General features: G+C 35.8%; 1 protein-coding gene across 1 annotated transcript in view; it reads left to right on the plus strand.

Annotated features, from left to right (window-relative positions):
- Positions 1-19760, plus strand: part of GPATCH2 (G-patch domain containing 2) — a 120615-nt gene that overhangs the window by 70690 nt on the left and 30165 nt on the right. Inside the window, exons 6-7 of the mRNA XM_042051625.1 lie at positions 15107-15171; positions 17544-17583. Coding sequence (XP_041907559.1) covers positions 15107-15171; positions 17544-17583 — 105 coding nt within the window. The remainder of the gene's footprint in view (positions 1-15106; positions 15172-17543; positions 17584-19760) is intronic.

Genomic DNA, 19760 nt, shown 5'->3' on the forward strand with positions numbered 1-19760 from the left:
TATTCATACAGAGAAGACTATTGTTTTGGCATGATGGCATTCATTGGTTGGCTCTGTCAGGTGGAAGAACAGACACTGAAATGTTTAGGTTTTAAAAGTGGCTCCTTTATTTAAACTGAAGTAATTTCCAACCATAATTTGAAAAACTATTATTATAGATATACCTGCAGAGTCAAAACAGAATCCGAATCCCTTGGTCCTCCTGACCCTTGCTCCCAACCCTTGGTCTTTTAAATTGTAAAATGTTAAGCTTGTTTGCATGATGAAGAAAACATACTCCAGTTGCCTGAGGATGTACTGGAAGGAAGTCATGTCTCAGTCTTCATGTATCAAGGATTTTTTTCCCTGCTATTCTGTTTCTGTGTTTACCATTTTGACTTCAAACACTAAATCTTGAAGTCTTCCTAAATATTTTTTAAATGGCAGAAAAGGCACAAATATTCAGGTTTAACAAACCACAACGGTACATAATTCTTGAATCAATCCGGAGCACTGCATTGTGTTGTTTATTTATTTTGCCTTTCAGTAGATATGTTTTCTACATGGTAAATTATGATCTCACCTAAAGATGAATGAAGCCTATTCGAAGAATTCCAGGGGTGTGGAAAAATCCTACAATAGGAAAGAAGAGTTTTTCATCACAGTAAAAAAGTGCTATAATGGTGGATCATACAAAATTATAGGAAATAACTTCAGAGATTTTAAACTTAAGATACAAATGGAAAATACACTCTTGATAATTTAGCCACAAAATATCTCTTGAATCATTTTATATGAAAACTTCTGTAGCTGATAGGCTTTCACTTTGAATCAATGAAAATAATAGTATATTCCCCACATCTTATGATAGAAATAATTAGATATTTGGTTAGAGCAGAAGCTTCCAGAGGTGATCTCAGATCTGCAAGTAAAAGCAGGAAATAACTCCTAATTCCTGCAGTAGACTGAAATCAAATACATTTCTGAAAAGGTTTCATGGGAATAGTAATTTACTATGTACCAGAGATAAACTATTTAGCTGTGTAAGGAGATGAGGCAAGTATTTTTAGTGGTGTCTTTAAAAAGAAAACAGAGGATTTCTTTGTGTGTCAAGTTAGATGAATATGAAATTTTCAGGGTTCGGGATACTTCATCATGTCTGAACCTTGTTTAGTTGATGTTATGGATGATAAGCTAGGCAAAGGATGTATGCCTGCATCCCTCAATTTCAGAGTTGGAAAGATTTTTTTTTTCTTTTTTTTTCCTAAAGATTATTGTGTGTAAATGTTGCTTTTCCAGGAAGGTGCCTTGAACCATGTAATTAATGCCATATTTTCCCCCACCCCACAGAACGGGCACTCCCTCAGTATGCACCATCTTCCAATGGGCAGGTGACCTCTAATTTAATAGTAAGATGTTTCATTCCTTAGGAATATGAATGGCTTTGATAACTTTCCAGAATCTTCTGTAAGTTTTCTCTTTTCCATTCCATATTTTCCTCAGTACATGGCTATATGCCGAAAGAACTTGAAAATGTTCCCAAATATTTCATGGCACTTATGGCACCTTTTCAGTGAACATCTATGTCTTGCCGACAGCATTCTGCTTAATTAATCACTGTACTTCTATTATTTTTAAAATAGTTTATAAAATGTCAAAGTTTATTTTGTTTTGTGCTACTTAAATATTTCTGGGTCATAATGCCAAATTCAAATGACTGTCTCCCTAAATTTTTCTTCTTGGCAACCTACACAGTTTAATGCTATCGAGCATATGATACATACAGCAGAGTTCTCTGCCAATATACACAATTTATTGAATGCTGCCATCAAATCTAATTTCATAAGAGATTCAGCCAAAGTTGCAGATGTGCCTGGTTTCTTCCCCCCATGAATTGAGCTGTTTATAAATTCTTCTTAAACTCAGAGTTCCTCTAACTCTTCGTAAATGTTACAGTTTCCAGATAACTTTGTGGAATGGAGTATTTATGCTTTTAGTGTCCAGTTAATAAATTAATAGATGAGCTTTATCTTGACCAGCAATTCTGATTTTTCTAGGAGAAATCTGCGCATCTTACTAACAGTTTGGAGCCTACCATGTTTTCTAGTGTTAAGCCTGCCTGCACACTAAACCAGGCTTAATAATGTGCCAAGTTACCTCAATTCAGCCTGTATTCTGCTGTTTAAACTTTTAGGTGTTTGGTAGGAAATGGAATAGTCTATCAACATAGTATTGCTTCAGTAGCTAAATTAAAGGTACTGATGCTGAAAGTTACATTTAGTAAGCAAACATCACAGATATGCTTTGGCAGCAAATGAAATAAAAACATAATAACTCACTTTAAAAATTTTGTACCACAACCAACTTGACTGGCAAGCAGTGGGTTCAGCAAGGCTTTGTTTTGGTGGTATTTACTCAGCCATCTTTGGGGATGGCAGAGAACATGAATCTGATTACATTGACCTGTTGTCTTTGAGCTTGAACAAAACAGAGGGATTCAAAGAAGTCCTCAAACACCATTTCTTAAAGAGATAGTTATTATCTTTCAACAGTCCATTAGTTTCTTATCTTACTGAAGATTTCTGTGAAGGTGTACATTTCCAAATACTCTCATTTTTTATAGAAATATTTCCACATGAATTTCATTCTGGTTAATTTTCCTATTCCTTGCCTCCCCAATTAAAATGCAATCTGTATTCCAGAATCCCATAGGAGAATGCTTATTTTTTTGTACTGGTAGTAAAAATATTTCCCTTGACTGAAGGTGAAGTTTACATCATGGAGATCATCAGAACATGCCATGAATAGTCTGTGAAAGCTTCTGGACTTGTATAAATTTTAAGCACAAGAACTGTCACTCATAAGTAGCTGAACACAATGTACTTCCATCTCACTGTCTTGGATGTTGTTTTGGTGAGTCATGTCATAGTGTTGTATAAGTTGTAAGTTTTCAGGACAATTTGTCTTTATTAGGGACTTAGATAGCTCTAGGTGATTCTGTAGTAACATGCTCCCAAAAACGTAAAATGTTGGGGTCTTGACCAAGATCTTCTCTGTGGCAAAGATCTTCTCTTTGCCGCCTTGTGATTTTTTCATCCCTCAATAACAGGGAAAATAATGTTCTAACTCCTCAAGAGCAACTTAGGTTTTCCTTGGAGTTTTGATAGGAGTTCCTGATAACCACAGGCCAGAATTCTATCATATATGAGGCAGGTAGAAAGTCAGTCTTTTCCAGGACCTGGCAAAATGTGCTTTACAGCTTTGTGTCTGAAAAACAGTTCTGTTCTCTATGGCCTGCAACACATTAAACACTTGCAACAGAAGGAAAAATGTTCTTTACTTCATCCTCTATATCATCACAACCCGACAAACCAGGCACTCCTTTTGTTCTTGTTTCTACAGTGATGCTTTTAAAGTAGAAGATATGGTTTTTCTGGGAAAACATTTCCTGTACATGGTTTTATCAGGAATTTCAGAAGCCTAAGGCAACTAATGTGTTGCAGAGTGACCAAAACTTGTGTTCATGGATCTGGCCAGAAAAGTAAAATTGATGCTACCAGAGTCATCGGGGAAAGTGAATTGTCTTTCCCCCATGTAATTTCCAGGAACAGGGAAGGGCCTGTAAATGAGAACAGTGCCCTGATTTCTGTCCTGCAACAGACTCGGCCTCTGTCGTCACTCACACCAGCACACATCTAGGCAGTACTTAAACTCTTGTCTTCTGTACATCGTTTTAAATTTTCTAAGAGAAAAGGTTTTTCACATGCTGCACACAGCTTTCTGACAGAAACACTGTAAAATTCTGTTTACAGCACAAAACCTGCAATGCTACTTCATCGTGCTGAAGGAGAGGATAGCAGATAGAAGCAGCATTCTGCTCCAGGAGCACAGGCTTCCCTTCCTTTGTGAATTAATGTTTTGGGATAGTTATCAATGTAATGCATTGCAAGTTTAAATCACCGTAAGGAACTCTAGGCTCTCTTAGGATCATACTGTGATGTTTTACATCGTACAGGGCTTAATATCCTACAAAAAGAACTTGGGACTGCTCTCACTGATAAGGAGGGATTTAAGAGTAAGATAATACAGTTTAGTCTTAAAATCAAAGTTGATGATGATTTTGCACAGTCCATTCATGAGCTTAGCAATCAGAAGGATATATCTTTGGGATCTGCATTGTATTAGAAATGAAGAAATGCAATGCAGCCTTATTCAAGTGTTGATATCCTAGTGTAGCACTGCTTTAAACCTAAGAAGCTTGAGAGTTTCTTTTAAAATGTATGAGTGGAATTCCCACTTTTGATTTTCTTTTTTCTTATTAGAACCTCCTTGTTTCCATTTTTTCTGTAGTAGAAGTTATGAATTATTTATGTTTGAAGACAAGGTGATGGAAAAGCTAGAGAATGTCTTGCTAAGAGAAATTATATTTATTGTAACATGTTTTAAAATGCATTTTATTTCTATGTCATTTTGCTTGGGGAGAAAAGTTGAAAATATATCTTAAGCCTGAATTTAGCTTGACCTTAAAAATGCCCGATGGAAAGTTGATTTCTGAGCTTCTGCATGCTTCTCCTGTTCATCTCTACCGGCATTTACAATCTGAAACAATGGTTATAATTGTGTATTAGAAGTTCAGATGGCAGAAAAAATGGCGAATACAGAAGGATTTCTAAAATCTGTTAGTTGTGTAAGCTTGTACTGTGAAACATTTATGTACAGACCAGTTCAAAATAATGAGAAATGTCATCCACATACATACTGTCAACAGTAAAACTGTCCAAGTTTGTGACTGAGACTCCCCTATAGCCTTTTTCGTGTTGTTTTACCACTGTTGTGAGCCCTTCTGGTGGGAATTTAACTTGAAATGAGGAAAAATTGTTTTGTGGGCACTAGTTATTTAAATGTTACCTAACCTAAAGGGCAAAAGGTGGTGCTTTTATTTTAGCAGTTCAAATGTGTAAATTCTATAACATCTGTTATTGATCAAACTGCATGGATTTTGAAAGGTGTTTTATTCCAAGTCTTAGCAAAATGTAACCTTTTAATCCACAGTCTTCTGATCCCTGAACTGTTTTCTTCACATGGGAAATTTTGAGGTACACTGCTATCAGCATTCTCTTGTGGTCAGTCTTCTTATCACCTCCTTCTCCTGATAATTACAGCTCAGGTACTGTCTGTTTTTTGTTGTCCAGGCTGTAATACAGCTCATTGGGTGCCCCTTGGGAAAAACAAAAGGTAACAAGTTTTTCATGAAAATGAAACGTAACAGTTCAAGACTTTAAAACCATGCAGGACTGTAGGTGTTTTGATAGGAAACCATTTGGTGGCTGAGAGGAAGATGAGAATTATCCTAGTAGATCTGTCAGGGGTTACTGATCCTCACCTGTTTCCCAGTCACTGGAAGTATAGTGGTATGGAAAAGATGGGATCTCACTGTTCTTCTGTTTACTACAACTCGTTTTTCTGGAAGACTGTGGGCTTCAGTGCACAGCAGGCAACAGGTCATTCTGTTTGATTGCAGTGGTTGGCCATTTGATATTTGTTTCGTTTATAAACTAAAATCCCTTGTCTCTTTTGTAAATAAAAAGGCATTACTTGCAGGCTGTATTCTTGTCGGTATTTTTCATTTGTTTTCTGATGATGGAATCTAACAACAATGTGTCTAAATATGTTTATGAGCGTATAAATTAATGGAACTCATGTCAGCATGTTTAAAGTGAGTTTTAAGGTGTAAGTAAAATAGAAGGACTTTAAAGCAAATTATTTGGCTCAAAGCTCCATTTATATGGTGTATGTTTCAAGCTAATAATCAGGGCTTAGTGTGGGTCAGCATGTCATATCCCAGTGGTGTCTAGTGAGATGGAGGGTTATCTTCTATGTCAGCTAGATAACCCTATGAACAATTTGGAGCAGTGGAGATAATGGGACTGAATTCTGAAATGAGGTAGAACTCTGAAATGGGGCAGAATTCAGAACAGGAGCTGGAAATCACAGGGTACAGGGCTGCATATGAGCACTATGCAGCTGCTCATGAAGGCAGTCACCTTTTGGCATCAGTAGTCACTTGTGTTTGACAATAATCCTTCTTGATAAGCTGCAATTAAGATGTGAGAGAATGGCAAATCAGGTACATATTCCTAGAAAAAAGAAAAATGAAGTAAAAAAAAAAAAATTCCTTGTTACTGGCCCTTTTTTTTTTTTTTTTTGGTCATATTTTGGACAGCTTTTCTCCAAGGCACATTGTCCCCATTTATTGTGGTTTTTAAAAAGAATTTATAGTTTATTCTCCTTTCTTCTTCACAAAATATGATTTTTTTTGTACTTGGAGGAAATTGTAGGTCATCTTTGTGGCAATAGACACACATTCATACTTCAGGCTTTTGGCTTTTTGCCTTTTTTTTTTTTTTTTTTTTTTTAACCCCGTATTTTACTGATTTTAACTTTCTATATAAGGAAAAGGCCAAATCTGTTTCACTGACTACTCTGAAGAGAATAGTTATGTGCTCTCTGGTTTCATATGTCTCAGATGATGCAGCAAGCTTTCTAATTCTGCATCTGAATCAAACTGTTGATACCACAATTGAAGTAATTCAGTCTTCATACAAAATATGTAATTTATGAACAGACTATACACTACTTGAGTTTCAGGTTTGTGTCCACCTTTAGAGCTAGCACAGTACATCCTGCTGAATTCCACTGTGATTTTAGAAGCTGGACTACTGCTTGTATCTATTTGCAGCATGTATTTGGACAAATCTCAGGAGCACAGATATTAAAGGCATTTTTCCCGCTGTCTGTTGTATCGCTCATCTTATGTTTGCCGTTTGTTTTTAGCCACAGCCTAAGTGAATAATTTAGCACTGACGTGCGTATTCTTTCTGTTGCATTTCTTCCCACCCTAGATAACCTCAGCTGTAACTCAGAGCAAAAGCTTGGTGGCTCCTGTAGCCTTTGGTCAGCCAGTAGAGGCCACTCACAGCTTGCGACTGAAGCTGGGCGGCGACTTGGACCTGGGGGTTTTGTTGTGTGCTTGGGGTTTGAATCCACGCCGAGCCAGCTCTGGCTGCCATGAGCTGTCACTGTACAACTGGTACCTGCAAAGGGCTCTGCTAGGAGTAATTCTGCTCAGATATGTAAATGCATTTAATATTGATGTTTTTCTGTTTCCTATAATAAGTCCCATGGCAGCAGGAATAAAAATCGCCTTTCGTACTTCAAGCAAACTCAAAGCAATTGCTTAGATGACATCTTTTGTTGCTGGTACAATCTTGACTGTCATTATATTATATTACTTTAACAAAGTAAGGAAATACTGTTACAGATTGCTTGGGGGAAGGGAAAGGAGGGTCTTGTTTAAATATTTTTCGTGTTTTTCCCAAATGGAACCAGCATCTCCCAGATCAAGGCTAGCAGCCTAATTAATCACTGCTCTGCTCCTTCCTCCTCTCTATATGACTGTGTGGGTAACTTACTTATTGATGATAATTTTACAAGTTAATACATTATTTCAGCATTTTAGATTATTCTTATCTAAAAAGGGTACAGTCCCAACACTATTGAAATCAAAATTGCATTGATTTAGTGAAGATTTCACCTAAGAATGAGTTTTATGTCTAAACAGACAGCTAAAATATCATAATAAAGATTTGTATATATATATTTATATTTATGCAGCATATTATTGCAGCATTTAATTAGTAGCTCTGTTTCCCAAATAAGGTAAGTCTGGTTTGATTAAAATGAAATTTGTTAAATACTAGCTATTTACAGAGTACTGAAGTAGCAAACTTTTGGCCATTGTTTTGTTTCACAGCTACCCTGAAGATTTCCCCTTTCCTAATATAAAATATTGAAATAGTGGTGCTGTCTAGTGTGATTTTGCAGTCAGGAGGAGCTTACATTTGCCTTTTTACAAGGAGTTGATTTAATTTAAATATAAAAACTGAGAATTTCTGGTTTATATTTTCTTCTCGAGACTTACAAGTCAGTCCATTTTTTGCAGTGTTGTGAGCTGCTGTTGGCGCAATAGTGCCACGTAGTACTATTACATATTAAATATTAGAAATCTCAGAAGAAACTCTCATACTGACTTCCTTGCAGATGGGAGACTTAAAATTTTCAGTTTACCTGATGCTTTCTCCATACACCAATTTTTTTTGTTACATTATACACTAGTATTGTTTCCTCTAATAGCTCCTCCAGTGTTACTGAATTACAGACCTAAAAACAGCAGGAATGCACTAATATATATATTATTGCAGTGCATCACTTAACTTACTCTCCCTATTCTATAGTATGTAAAAACTGGTCCCTTTGATTTAAATCCCAAAGATTTAAGACAAAACATGATGTGTGATATTTTCTGTCAATGTTACAATTTTAAAAAAAACCAAAAAAATTATACCCAGGCCAGTCTCTTTTCAAAAAGTACCTTTTTGTTTTAAAGTTATATTATTTAACTTCAAAGTCAGGTTTTATCTTAAAAGTAGCAGAGAAAAACTGTGAAATAGCAAAAGTTTACAAAGAAATTCCCTTCTTTGCTTTTATACATAGGATTTACATTTTCCATTTTTCTCTGAAGTAACTAGATTCAATGGTAGGGTTTTCTTCTTTTGGTCTCTGATATCATGGTATTCCTTTTCGATCTGTTAATCATTCAGTTGAAAGCTGTATATCAGAAGATAGAGGCAGTTTGATCAGTTGTGTGAGAAGAAATGTAGAGAAAACTCTTAACAGTGTGTGGAATCACTGGAGAGATTGGGGAGCTGGGACATATTCTGTCATGCCAAGAAACTTACTGATTCTTATTTTCTCTCTTTTTCTTTAATACATTAAGAGAAAACAGGAAAACATGTACAGGGAGGTGCTTGTTTATTTTAGGATTAAAGTCCATGTCTTTTGACCTATTTTTCTTATAGTTTTTTTTCTTTCCATATCGCTTGCATGTATTTTGCAAGTAGAATGGCAATGATCCATTGACTTTTGCAAGACTGTGTTAGTAAGAGGTTAATTTTAAAGAAATATGACTAGAGTAGCAAGAAACTGGTATAGAACTATTCTGCCAGTGAGCCATGTCTTCATGGAGACTTCGTAGAGTTTGACTGCGCATCACTTAAAGGTAATCTGTACATTAAAGAGATGCTTCTCTGGAATGGTCAGTTTGGGCCCTTCAGCAAGAGTGTGCTTTCAGAGGGAATAAAAATGTAATGGTAATGTCAAGCAAGGGTTATGGTAATATTCCAGTAATGTATACTGTGATAACTATTTTTGTTTTCATAATTTTCTATATTGCTCCAAGTCAAATGTGCATCTATATTTTTTTAAAATATGTATTTTAAATCCAGAACTTTGTTACATGCATGTACTTTCTAAGGTTCCTAGTGAAGAAGGGGTATAAAGTGAGTAATGCTAAATAGATGCTGAAAATAAATAGGTATTGCTCTTGATCAGTGCAATAAAATGTGGAGAATAGATTTTTCTCTGTTTCTTCCCTTGATATAGTTTGATTTAATTTCCTATAAATTGACAATTGCAGATATGTGAATTATGAATTTGACATTGTCATGCTGTAATTTTCTGCAAAATCCTGTTCTCCAGAATTTGATTTTAATTGCATTTCATTTTGGAAAACAACTTCTTTGCCGAAAATCCTGCCTGAGAAAATTTTATTTTCTATACAACTTTTTAAGCTGTAGTTGATCATAGCAGTTAATTTATAGAGCAGAAAAAGGAACCTGTTCTTTCATTTAAGAAAGCAGCTAGCTTATTTGGGTAATTAGTGTCCAGCAAAATTTTACTGGAATTTTACTGGTTTTGCCTGCTATGAATGTGCCATAATTGTGATGACTAAGCTAAGCTTTCGAGTCAAATACTTCCATAATTATTTATGTGGCTCTTTTAAGCACATCATAGACTCATTTAGATTAGAAAGGACCTGTAAGAAAGATTGAATCCAGCCATAAACCCAGCACTGCCAAGTCCACCAAATCATAGCAAGGAAACAACATCCTGTAAAAAATGAGCTCAGTAGTATCTTTTCATTGCATATGCTACAGAGAGCTTGGCATAAAATCTAATTCAAGAGGCAAAAATACCACTTTCAGTGTTTAAAAATTACTTAATCTGTGAGAAACTTACTTTTTCAGTAATGGAAAATATACCTGAGGAACAGTTATGAATAGGACATAGTCTGTGTTTTTTCAAAAATATTATGCCCTATGATAAACATAAATTATAAACAGGGAATGTATTTGCTCACTTGATTGCGTGATAACATGGGAAAAAATAAGGCACAAGAAGTATGGATGAGTATGCATATTAGGGTTGTTTATATTATTTAAAATATTAAGAAAATACTGAGTCTTGAACACATCCATACTTGGGAGCTTTCTATCATAGATGTCTTAAAAAATAATTAATGATTTTCTTTGGGCAATTCAGTAACTGAACATTAAAACAGTTCAAATGAGAAGCAGAATTGTTAAGTAACAGGTAGCATATTTTTGTTTTGTGTTAACGTGTTGTGGGTTTTTGTTGGCGCACAGTAGTACCTTTTCTTTAAACTACTACTTTAAACAGCACATGTAAATTAAAATAGCACTATCATATTCAATTAGAAGATGCATAAATTGATCCAGTAAATTGATTATTTTTTATGAAATAATGTTCTGTACAGGCTCCAGTCTTGGACACCCTTTAGCCTGTTCATATAAAGTGGCAGTGTTCAAGCACCCCGTGACTGAGCTGTGGCCTCTTTGCTCCCTGTCCCTCAGTGGTGTGAGCCACTCAAATGGGGTGATGATCTCACAGTATCCAGCACTGGTGCAGCCTCCCCTCCCGTGCAGTTCTGGGCCCCACAGTTTAAGAAGGACGTGAAGGTCCTTGAACATGTCCAGAGGAGAGAACAAAGCTGGTGACAGGGCTGGAAGGCATGTCCTGTGAGTTGTGGCTGAGGACACCAGGCTTGTCTGGTTTAGAGGAAAGGAGACTGAGGGATGACCTCTTACAGCTTCCTGAGGAGAGGAAATAGAGAGTGATGGCCTGATCTCTCATCCCTGGGACCCAGTGATGCAGCATGTGGGAATGGTTCAAAGCTGTGCCAAGGGAGGTTCAGACTGGACATCAGGAAGCATTTCTTTACCAAGGGGGTGATGGAACACTAAAGCAGGATTCTGAGAGACATGGCTGATGCCCCAAACCTGTTGGTGTTTTTGGACAATGCCCTTAACAACACGCTCAAAATTGGTCAGCCTTGAATTGGTCAGGCAGTTGGTCTAGATGATCAGTGTAGGTTCCTTCCAGCTGAAATACTCTATTCTGTATTATTAGCATTTTAAAATAAAAGTTGGGGTGCTCAATATTATTTTTGCAGAGTGAAATCCTCTGCCTTTCTTGTCGTTTTTCTGTTTAATCCCAACATTTTTCCTTGTATCACTTCTGAAGTTTGTCATGTGTAGTATCTGGCAGGGGAGGATCAGGTTGGATATTAGGAAAAAACTGAGAGTGCTTAAGAATTAGAACAGGCTGCCAAGGAAAATGATGGAGTTGCCATCCCTGGACGTGTTCACAGAATGAGTAGACGTGTCACTTTGTGACATGGCTTAGTGGGCATGGTGGTACTCAATTGAAGGTTGGACTTGATGGTCCTGGGCGTCTTTTCCAACTGTAGTGATTCTGTAATTCTGTGGTCTTGGGCAGCAGTTTATAGAGTTGTGTATTCTGAGGCAAAACTTGAATACTGTTCCATTTTTCTGTGTCCATCAGTTTAGGTCATAGTTTCTCAGGCAAAGCAATCTTTGCAAACCAGGAGTACTTCGTCTCTGAGTTGAAGTACCTGTGTCTCAGGGATTCTGTAAACAGGATGCAGCCATCACCTTGTCATCTTATTCACGCAGTGGTGAAAGGACCTGTAGCCAGAAGAAATTAAGTGTTCCAAAAATAACCCTAAATTTTTTTAATATTAAAACAATTACATTAACTGCAAGTTTGCAGTATTTCTTCCTGGAGAGACTTTTTCCCAGGAGGAAGATGACAAGCAAGGAAGCTCAAACATTTGCCTGATTTCTGTTTGCAGTCCTACTTTTATTGTGGCTTTATGCAACTAAGCCGTGGTAGAGGTGCAACACAATTGGTCTGTGTGAAGACTTTGCACTTTTTAGAGGTCAATATTGTTCCTCATCCCTTAGGATGTCATTCCTAGTGATTTGCTACAGCTAATAATCTTTTTTAAAAACTGCTAGTCTTAAATTAGAAAAAGTTTTAAATAGTTTCACTTTTTATATTAGTTAAGTTACCTACGTCCCAGTATATTATCATTATGTTTGATTATGGGGTAGTGTGACTTCTAGATACACAGATTGTTAAATAGTCTGTTAAGTAGTTAAAAATCTACTAAAAAGGTTGAAAGATACTGGAATTTCTTAGGCATTTTAATGTCTCATAGGAAGGAACTTTTGAAGTCAGAATTCTGTTCATGTTGTGTGTGCACACTTTTAAGTGTGCAATGGCTTTTTTCCACAAAAGTTTATCCATCAAAAGATTTGAAAAAAAATCTACTGTATTTATGTTATTACAAGTCATCATCTAACAGATGAACAGATAGATAACAGCTTTTTTTTGCATGAATGCAGAATCTGAACAGTGGAGAGGGTATTTGTTTTGATTTTAGTGTCCTGTAACCTGCTGTCACTTTGGAGCCATTGGCGCTCACTTCTGTGGACATTCAGCAGATCTTTGGAGATTTTTGTAACAGGGAGGTAGCAGATGAAGGTGGGCAGTGGGTTTTGGTTTAGCTTTTTACACCCTGGGTAAGTTTTGCAAACAGGAATTAATTTGTATTAACATGTTGGGAATCTTACAATAATCAGCACTGAGCTTCATGCAAAGGTCTGTATGTGTGTACCTTATGAGTTTAGTTTTACAGATATTCTGTGGCTGTGTGGTAGCTGAAGCCATCTGGAGTGTGCAGGAGAAATGTGAACTCTGTACTTTGTGATCAGTTGTAACTGTATTCCAAGCAAGTTCATATTCTCATATAAATTGGTGGAAAAACATACTTCTGTGGTTTCTGTATTATTTTAAAACTGGCAATTTATCAAGTGAATTTTCTTGAAATTTCCATGCTTATTAAATTCCAGATTATGTATTTTGAGTAAGCTGGAAACTTAAACTTGTTTCCATAAGTATGGCTGCAGGTAAACAACCAATTTTAGTCCAGAAAATAGCTTTTGCTTCTGTCAACATGTTGTTTATTTTCTCCCTGAGATAAAAAGTTCAGTTTTCTGATATTTGTACCAAGATAAAGTCTGTAAACAAGATTAATATAGTGTGGAAAAGGTTGTCAGCAGCCCTGGCAAAGGAAATAAGTTGCCTGTACACAGAACATACTGTAAACTGAATAAAAGTGTCAGGTCCACCATGAGATAATGTGATCATGAACCTCTAACAAAGCATGACATAGGCACGGTCGGCTTTTCTTACAGCCACAGTGTAGAAAATGGATTACTATATTCCAGGGATACCCACTGGAATAGCATGAAAACCTCATTTTGAGATTAATGCAGGATATAACTCTCAAGAACTGAGCTGCATGCTTACCTGTAGTGTTAAAGTAACAGTTTAGTTATTAATCTTAAAATTTGGAAATTACATATTAAAATCTTGGTTTGTATTTCCATGTCTGTCTTTGTGAATGGCCATTTCTCAGTTTTATTATTAGATGAACCATGACATTGAAACAGTAGCATTTGGTCAATGTTTTATTATCATCCCGTGGCTGTGTAAGGCCTTGATCAGTCTAGTAAAACAGTAAATTCCAAATGGGCATAAAGCAGTAGGTGATGTTCTCCCAGGTAGCTGCCGTGATTTCCTCTACTATGATTTGTATGCTTGCATAGATTTTTCAGTGGTAAGATACTACCAATTCTTCTTAATCCCCGTCAGCCAGAAAAGTGACAGCACTTTATTGTTTCTCAATTCAGCCTAGAGTGACATCATTCTTCAGGTCAAAGAAGCAGATTTTGTTCAAATACTTTAACCACTTGGAGCTCTCAAATTATTCAGCGAGCATTCTTTGAAAGTCTTCCAGACTTGGAGCTCTGACTGCCCTGCCTTTTCTCCATTACAAAACCACATTAATAGGGATATTTTCACTTAAGAGTTGAGCTCATTATTCTTCTAATGACGAGTAGGCTGCTTTTATCCATGAATCTCCAGTTTACGTACTTTTGGCAAGCCTGAGCCATGTAAATATATTACCATTGAGCTTTTGTGGTCTCTTGTCAAAACTGGCCCAACATCTGACTTCATTCCACCTCTGGTTATCTCCTGTTTATAAAACTGTGTCCAAGGAACTGAAAGTTTGTTCCTTCATTCTTTCCATCAGGAAGAGTTTGCCTGCTGCTCTAGTTCCTTGAGCATGTGTCTCATGTGTTGTCTCTTACTCTTCTGCTTTTACCTATCTACACATGGGCATGAATTAAGCATTTTGCAAAAATAAGAATAAAGCTGTTTGAATCCATTCTTGAGCAATATCAGAATGTCATCATCAGCAAAAATCTGCGTGTGCTCTCGTGCATTCTGAAGATCATTCTTCAGTTGACACTATCACATATCTTAGGTTTCAGCTTATATAAAGCACTGGACAAGGACTACAGTACAGTGTGGTAAAAATTATTTAACCTTTGCTTTCTATCCCCTGTCAACTTGAATTTCAAAAGTTTTGTGTTGGGAGGGGGTTTTTTAATAAATTTTTTGCTGTATGAGCAATAAATAAGGACAGTATATTGCCGATGATTTTCAAAACATCTAATTTTCATTTTTTGGAAGTAAAGTACTTCATGGACTTTACAGAAAAGTAACTTAGGTCCTTGATGTCTGTGTCTTTATGTCTGACATCCAATCAGAATTACACGTAAAGGATTTTGCTTAATCTCATATAGCACTTTCTGCACTCAGGCTTTACTTTAAAATTGCAGATATTGCTAATTGCATTTACTGTATTTAGTACAATGTGTTAGTATAATCTATTTTGTGTTTAATGTTTGTGATGTATTTTCTTAATAAGCAACCATTTTGTGCATATGCTGCCCCATTATTCAAAGACATTTTTCCTTTATGTTTCCATTAGATAACTCCAGGACCAGGTGGTAGCAGGAAAACAGTTCACTTGTCCCAGGATTCTCTTCACCATGAGTGAGTACCAGTGATGGGAGTTACAACTTTTTGCTATGGTTTGCTTTACAATGCTACCTCTGTCTCAAAGCCACATTTTACAACTGCACAAATGTGATGAGAGCTGCAGCTCAGTTTACTTGATGGTCTTTATTTAATAAGAGTACTTAAAATCCTTTTTATTTCATTTTTTGTTTCTTAAGGAAACATGAAATTCAGGTCTTTGTAAATGTCTTTTTATGAACTTTCTAAGTATCCTTTCCTAAAATGCAAACTTGTTTAAGGCTGGATAGCAAAAATGGGTTCTTTGAAAATACTTGTTTTGTTTTTCTCTAAGGAGAAATTCAGAAATGCCAAGCTTGAATGTATGCAAATACACAAGCATCATATCGAGTCTTTCACATGATGTATCGTGTGAGGAAGAAGTTTGTAATAATTTTCACAAAAAGATATTGAATTCGTTTTTTAAACACCTGTAAATAGGGAATGTAATTCACTTTCTTTAGTTACTCCAGTGTGTCATTACTGTAAACTCTTATTCTCTTCCGCTGACAACATTAGCAGCATTATTTATTGGTTACATCTTTTGAACACTTGGAAGATTATATTTTCCTTTATTTTTCAAAACAAAACTCTAAAACATAGACATACATGATGAGGAAATTATATATAATTTGTATATTTGGAGATATATTTATATGTTCTAACTGCTACTAGATACATCATCCACAGTTTAAAACAAAACTTGCCAAACCAGGGGTACTACAAACATCAGCTCCTCAGTACCAACTGTTTTACACCTCTAATCCACCTCTGTTTCATCTCATAACTTGATAACGTGTGTGTAAATTCAAGAGGTTGTGATTTTGTAAGTTATTTCTACCGATTTCTACCAGTAATTCAACTGTTATTTTATGGGTTTTACTTTTACTTATTTTACTTAAAAAGACAAGCAAACAAATAATACTGTAATTAAGGGAATGGACAAAATGGTAAAAATCAGTGTCAAAGTTGTGTGTACATGGAATCTCCCAGTTTTCACCAGATTTTGAACTCCTGAGTACAATTGATGAATGTTGCATGTCCAAAATACATAGATGTCTACCTTGTCTCAAGCTATACTTTTTACTTTACTGCTGTTGTTCCTTTTTCACTTCCATCTCCTTTTCCTTAATCACCTTAAAAGTAGAAAAAGCAGTATGGAGGTTTGGGTGACAGCTGGTCTTTTATGCAAGAATGAGAGGGTTGGCTGCTCATTATCAAACTCAGAAAAGTTGAGTGACAAAAAGCCACAAAACTTTCAGATTTGTGACTTGAAAATTAAAAGGGATTTACACCAGACAGTTCCATGGAATCTGAATCTTTTCAGTATACTAATTAAAGTAAAAATTGAAGTGTAATTATGTGGCTGCTTGGGGGAGAAAATGGGGCTAAATTGCATTGAATGGAACTGTTTCAGAAAAAGCATGGCTAAGTTAAGCTTGTAATCTTTGGTTACACTTCTAGAGGAATGTGCAAGCATAATAGCAGATAGTGGGATGCTCTTTTTGTGCAGTATTTCAATGGATGGAATTATTTTATCCTTTGACCAAAACCTGTTGCTTGCTTACACAAATAGTATGTAGATACTACATGTATGTAACTTGAGACCCCCTTGTTGTAGGGGGTTTTTTTCTTTCTTCTTTTCCTTTTGCAAGTGTGCAGGTTTGTATGATGCTTGCTACAGCTCCATTCAGATGGTAATTCAGTTCTGTGTGACCACAGTGTGTATGTGAGCCAGTATTATTATGCTTTTACTGCTGTTGAGGGAAGAGCCACATTGTGACATCCCTGTATGTCAAAATCTTACTCTGAATTTCCATCTCTATGAAATAAAGCTACCAATAGTCACAATTTTGCAGTTGTATGGAGATATGAAGCCACTAGGTTTTGACTACAGACTTGGCATTTCACTTTAGTTTCAAACTCAGACCTCAGTTTGTGAAATAATACATTAACAGCTATCAGGTAGTCCAAACTACTTTAAAGTCTTTTCAGCTATAATCATTAATAAGTACCATTTCAGTACTAAATATGGAATTACTTTAATTTATAGCATGTGCATTGTAGTATATTAAAATACCATCATTTACGTATTATTTTAGCTTGTTTGACAAAATATAATTACCTATAAAGCCAGCAGCTGTTCAGAAGTGAAACTGTGATGCATTCTTTCAGAACTGTTACAAACTTAAAGCATTCAATAAAAATACCCCATTAAAATAAAGCATAGCCAACGGCTGTATTTTCCTGGCAGGCAATAAAATACCCAAAAGCATGCACAGACTGGTCATATGATAGCATGTGCTTTGTTAGTTATATTGTTAAACCTGTCTTTTCTTTTTCTCCCACAGTCACTGGTTTAGCCCTGGGGCTAGAAAGGAACACAGCCAGGTAAGAACTGCTTTGATCAAGAACAGTTTACTTGAGATGTATAAAGAACTTTACCTCTACTCCAGAGGTAGTGGGCTAATATTTTAAGACATTGCAAACAAAGCAGGTATAATTTCATATCTTCTTTTAAGCTAACATATTAACAGCAGTGCATTTCCAAAATCCTCTTAATTAAAAATCTTTAATTAGTCACTTAATTTCACTTAAGTGTTTTTGAGGTTTTGGTGTTTAAATGAAAATTCTGATTTTTTTTTTTTAATGATTTTGTCAGTTGTGGTATCTCCAAATGTTACATTTCTTAAAATGCTGGAAAGCAAAATGTTTCGCTCCCAAAATCAAGAAATACAGAACCAGTTACACAAGTGGGGAGCCTTCTACAGGAAGATCTTCAATTCCTTTTTTCTGCATTTCATTGGTTAAAATGCCTACTGCAGTAAAAAAAAGAACTGTTACATCTCCATCATGGTGCAGATATTGGTGAAAATACCTTACTAGGTTGTCTGCTGAGCCCCTACAGTGCGGTCCCTGGGAGATCCAAGCCTAGAGATGTGGTTGCAAGAATGTGAAGCCATATTTAATGTTTGATTAGCAACATGGCACTTAGTTCTTTAGCTTGTCTTCAGACATGGAGGAATACCTCTCTTTGTGGATGGTAGTGAGGTCTAAACAGAACATACTGTCCAGGACTATAAAATGTGAGAATAAATCTGCTCTCATTCCATAGATGTATAGTTAACTTCAACTGCTAAATAAAAGTAGCTGAAAATATCATTAATACATTGAAATTTAACACAAACTTTCCATTTTTTTAAGTTGGAAAAAGTTGATTTAACAGTTGATTGCATTAGATCTGTGCCAGTTTGCTGGTACTTTCGCAAATGTAAATAAGATTTGAAACTTCAAAAGGAAAGAAAGTCTGAAGAGTCTTTGGAAGGTTCATCTTCAGATGATCCATCATGAACTCTTGTAGCTCCAGTAAGTCATAGTTTAAACCTTTCCTGTTCCCTCCCCTTTCTTTTGAACTCCAGAGCAAGCAATACTACTTACCCAAAACTGCCAGAGTGGATAAAGCACAGTAGTTTTAGCTGTAAATTGTGATTCCAGCATGTTACAATAAGCTGACTGACACTTCACCTCTAAATAGACAGCTTTATATAATTCACATTTAACTCTCATTATTTTGAAATAAATTTTCTAGTGTAAGGATCACCTAAAAAAAACTAGGTTACCATGAGTTTGATGAATTAATCAATTTTTCTGTGATAATAGCAGATTTGAGTTAATTTTATATTTTATGTGGGTTTTTCCATCTTTCCTAAGAGCTGTATTTTCAGAGCTTATCTGAAGTTAACTGAATTTGTAATTTACAGATTACTAAGGAATGGTGAAGTAAAGCTAATGTCACTAATTATAGATGTTACTGGTACATAATGGGTTTGAGCTTTTTTTAAGACAGAGGAAGAAAAGAAATGAGTGTGATGGTGTAATGTAATTTTGACAACCAATAAAATTCTCACTAAATTTATTTATATAGTAAACTACTGCGTCTGAGAACTAGATAGTTGAAATTACAAGAAGCATTCCTTGTACAAGAGGGAAGCTGTAGAGAGTTGAGGAGAAATTGTTCAGTTTTTCAAACTGGTGGCATTTTTTGGAGTCCATGGTCATCTACAACATTAAGGGTTGGTTGTCCAAGTCTTAAAGTTGATCATTTCCTAATTTCCACAGGATTTTCAAGTGTCTTTGCTGTGAATATTAGGTCGATTTGCCTCTCCTTTGTTTCTAAACAGTCTTTCATTCTAATTTTTCTTCAATATATGAGACCTTTCAAACAACATTTGTGGAGTTTTTATACTGTCCAGTTTCAATTTCTTTAGTATAGCATTCTCATGCATGTACATGTTATTTTTTACTGTCAGTGTGCCTTGACTTGTCTGACAAATGTCATAATGCTGGAAATACAATTTTGAGTGTTGGCATCTGAATGAAAAGTCTTCCTTTATTTGTCTAAAAATAAACAAAATAAATCACAGCTTGTTTCAGAAGCTGAGTCACCGTTTCAGTTAAACAAATCCTTCACTATTCCTACTTCCTCACTATTACAGGAAGCTTTAATACTGTGTTTTTGTTGATTCTGCAACTTGCAAATTACTAAAGCTCCTGGGGCTTAGAAGAGT

Source organism: Corvus kubaryi, unplaced genomic scaffold (assembly GCF_017639235.1).
Source record: "Corvus kubaryi isolate FWS band 111438036 unplaced genomic scaffold, C.kubaryi_AGA036_p1.0 76, whole genome shotgun sequence".
In the NCBI taxonomy this organism is placed as follows: domain Eukaryota; kingdom Metazoa; phylum Chordata; class Aves; order Passeriformes; family Corvidae; genus Corvus; species Corvus kubaryi.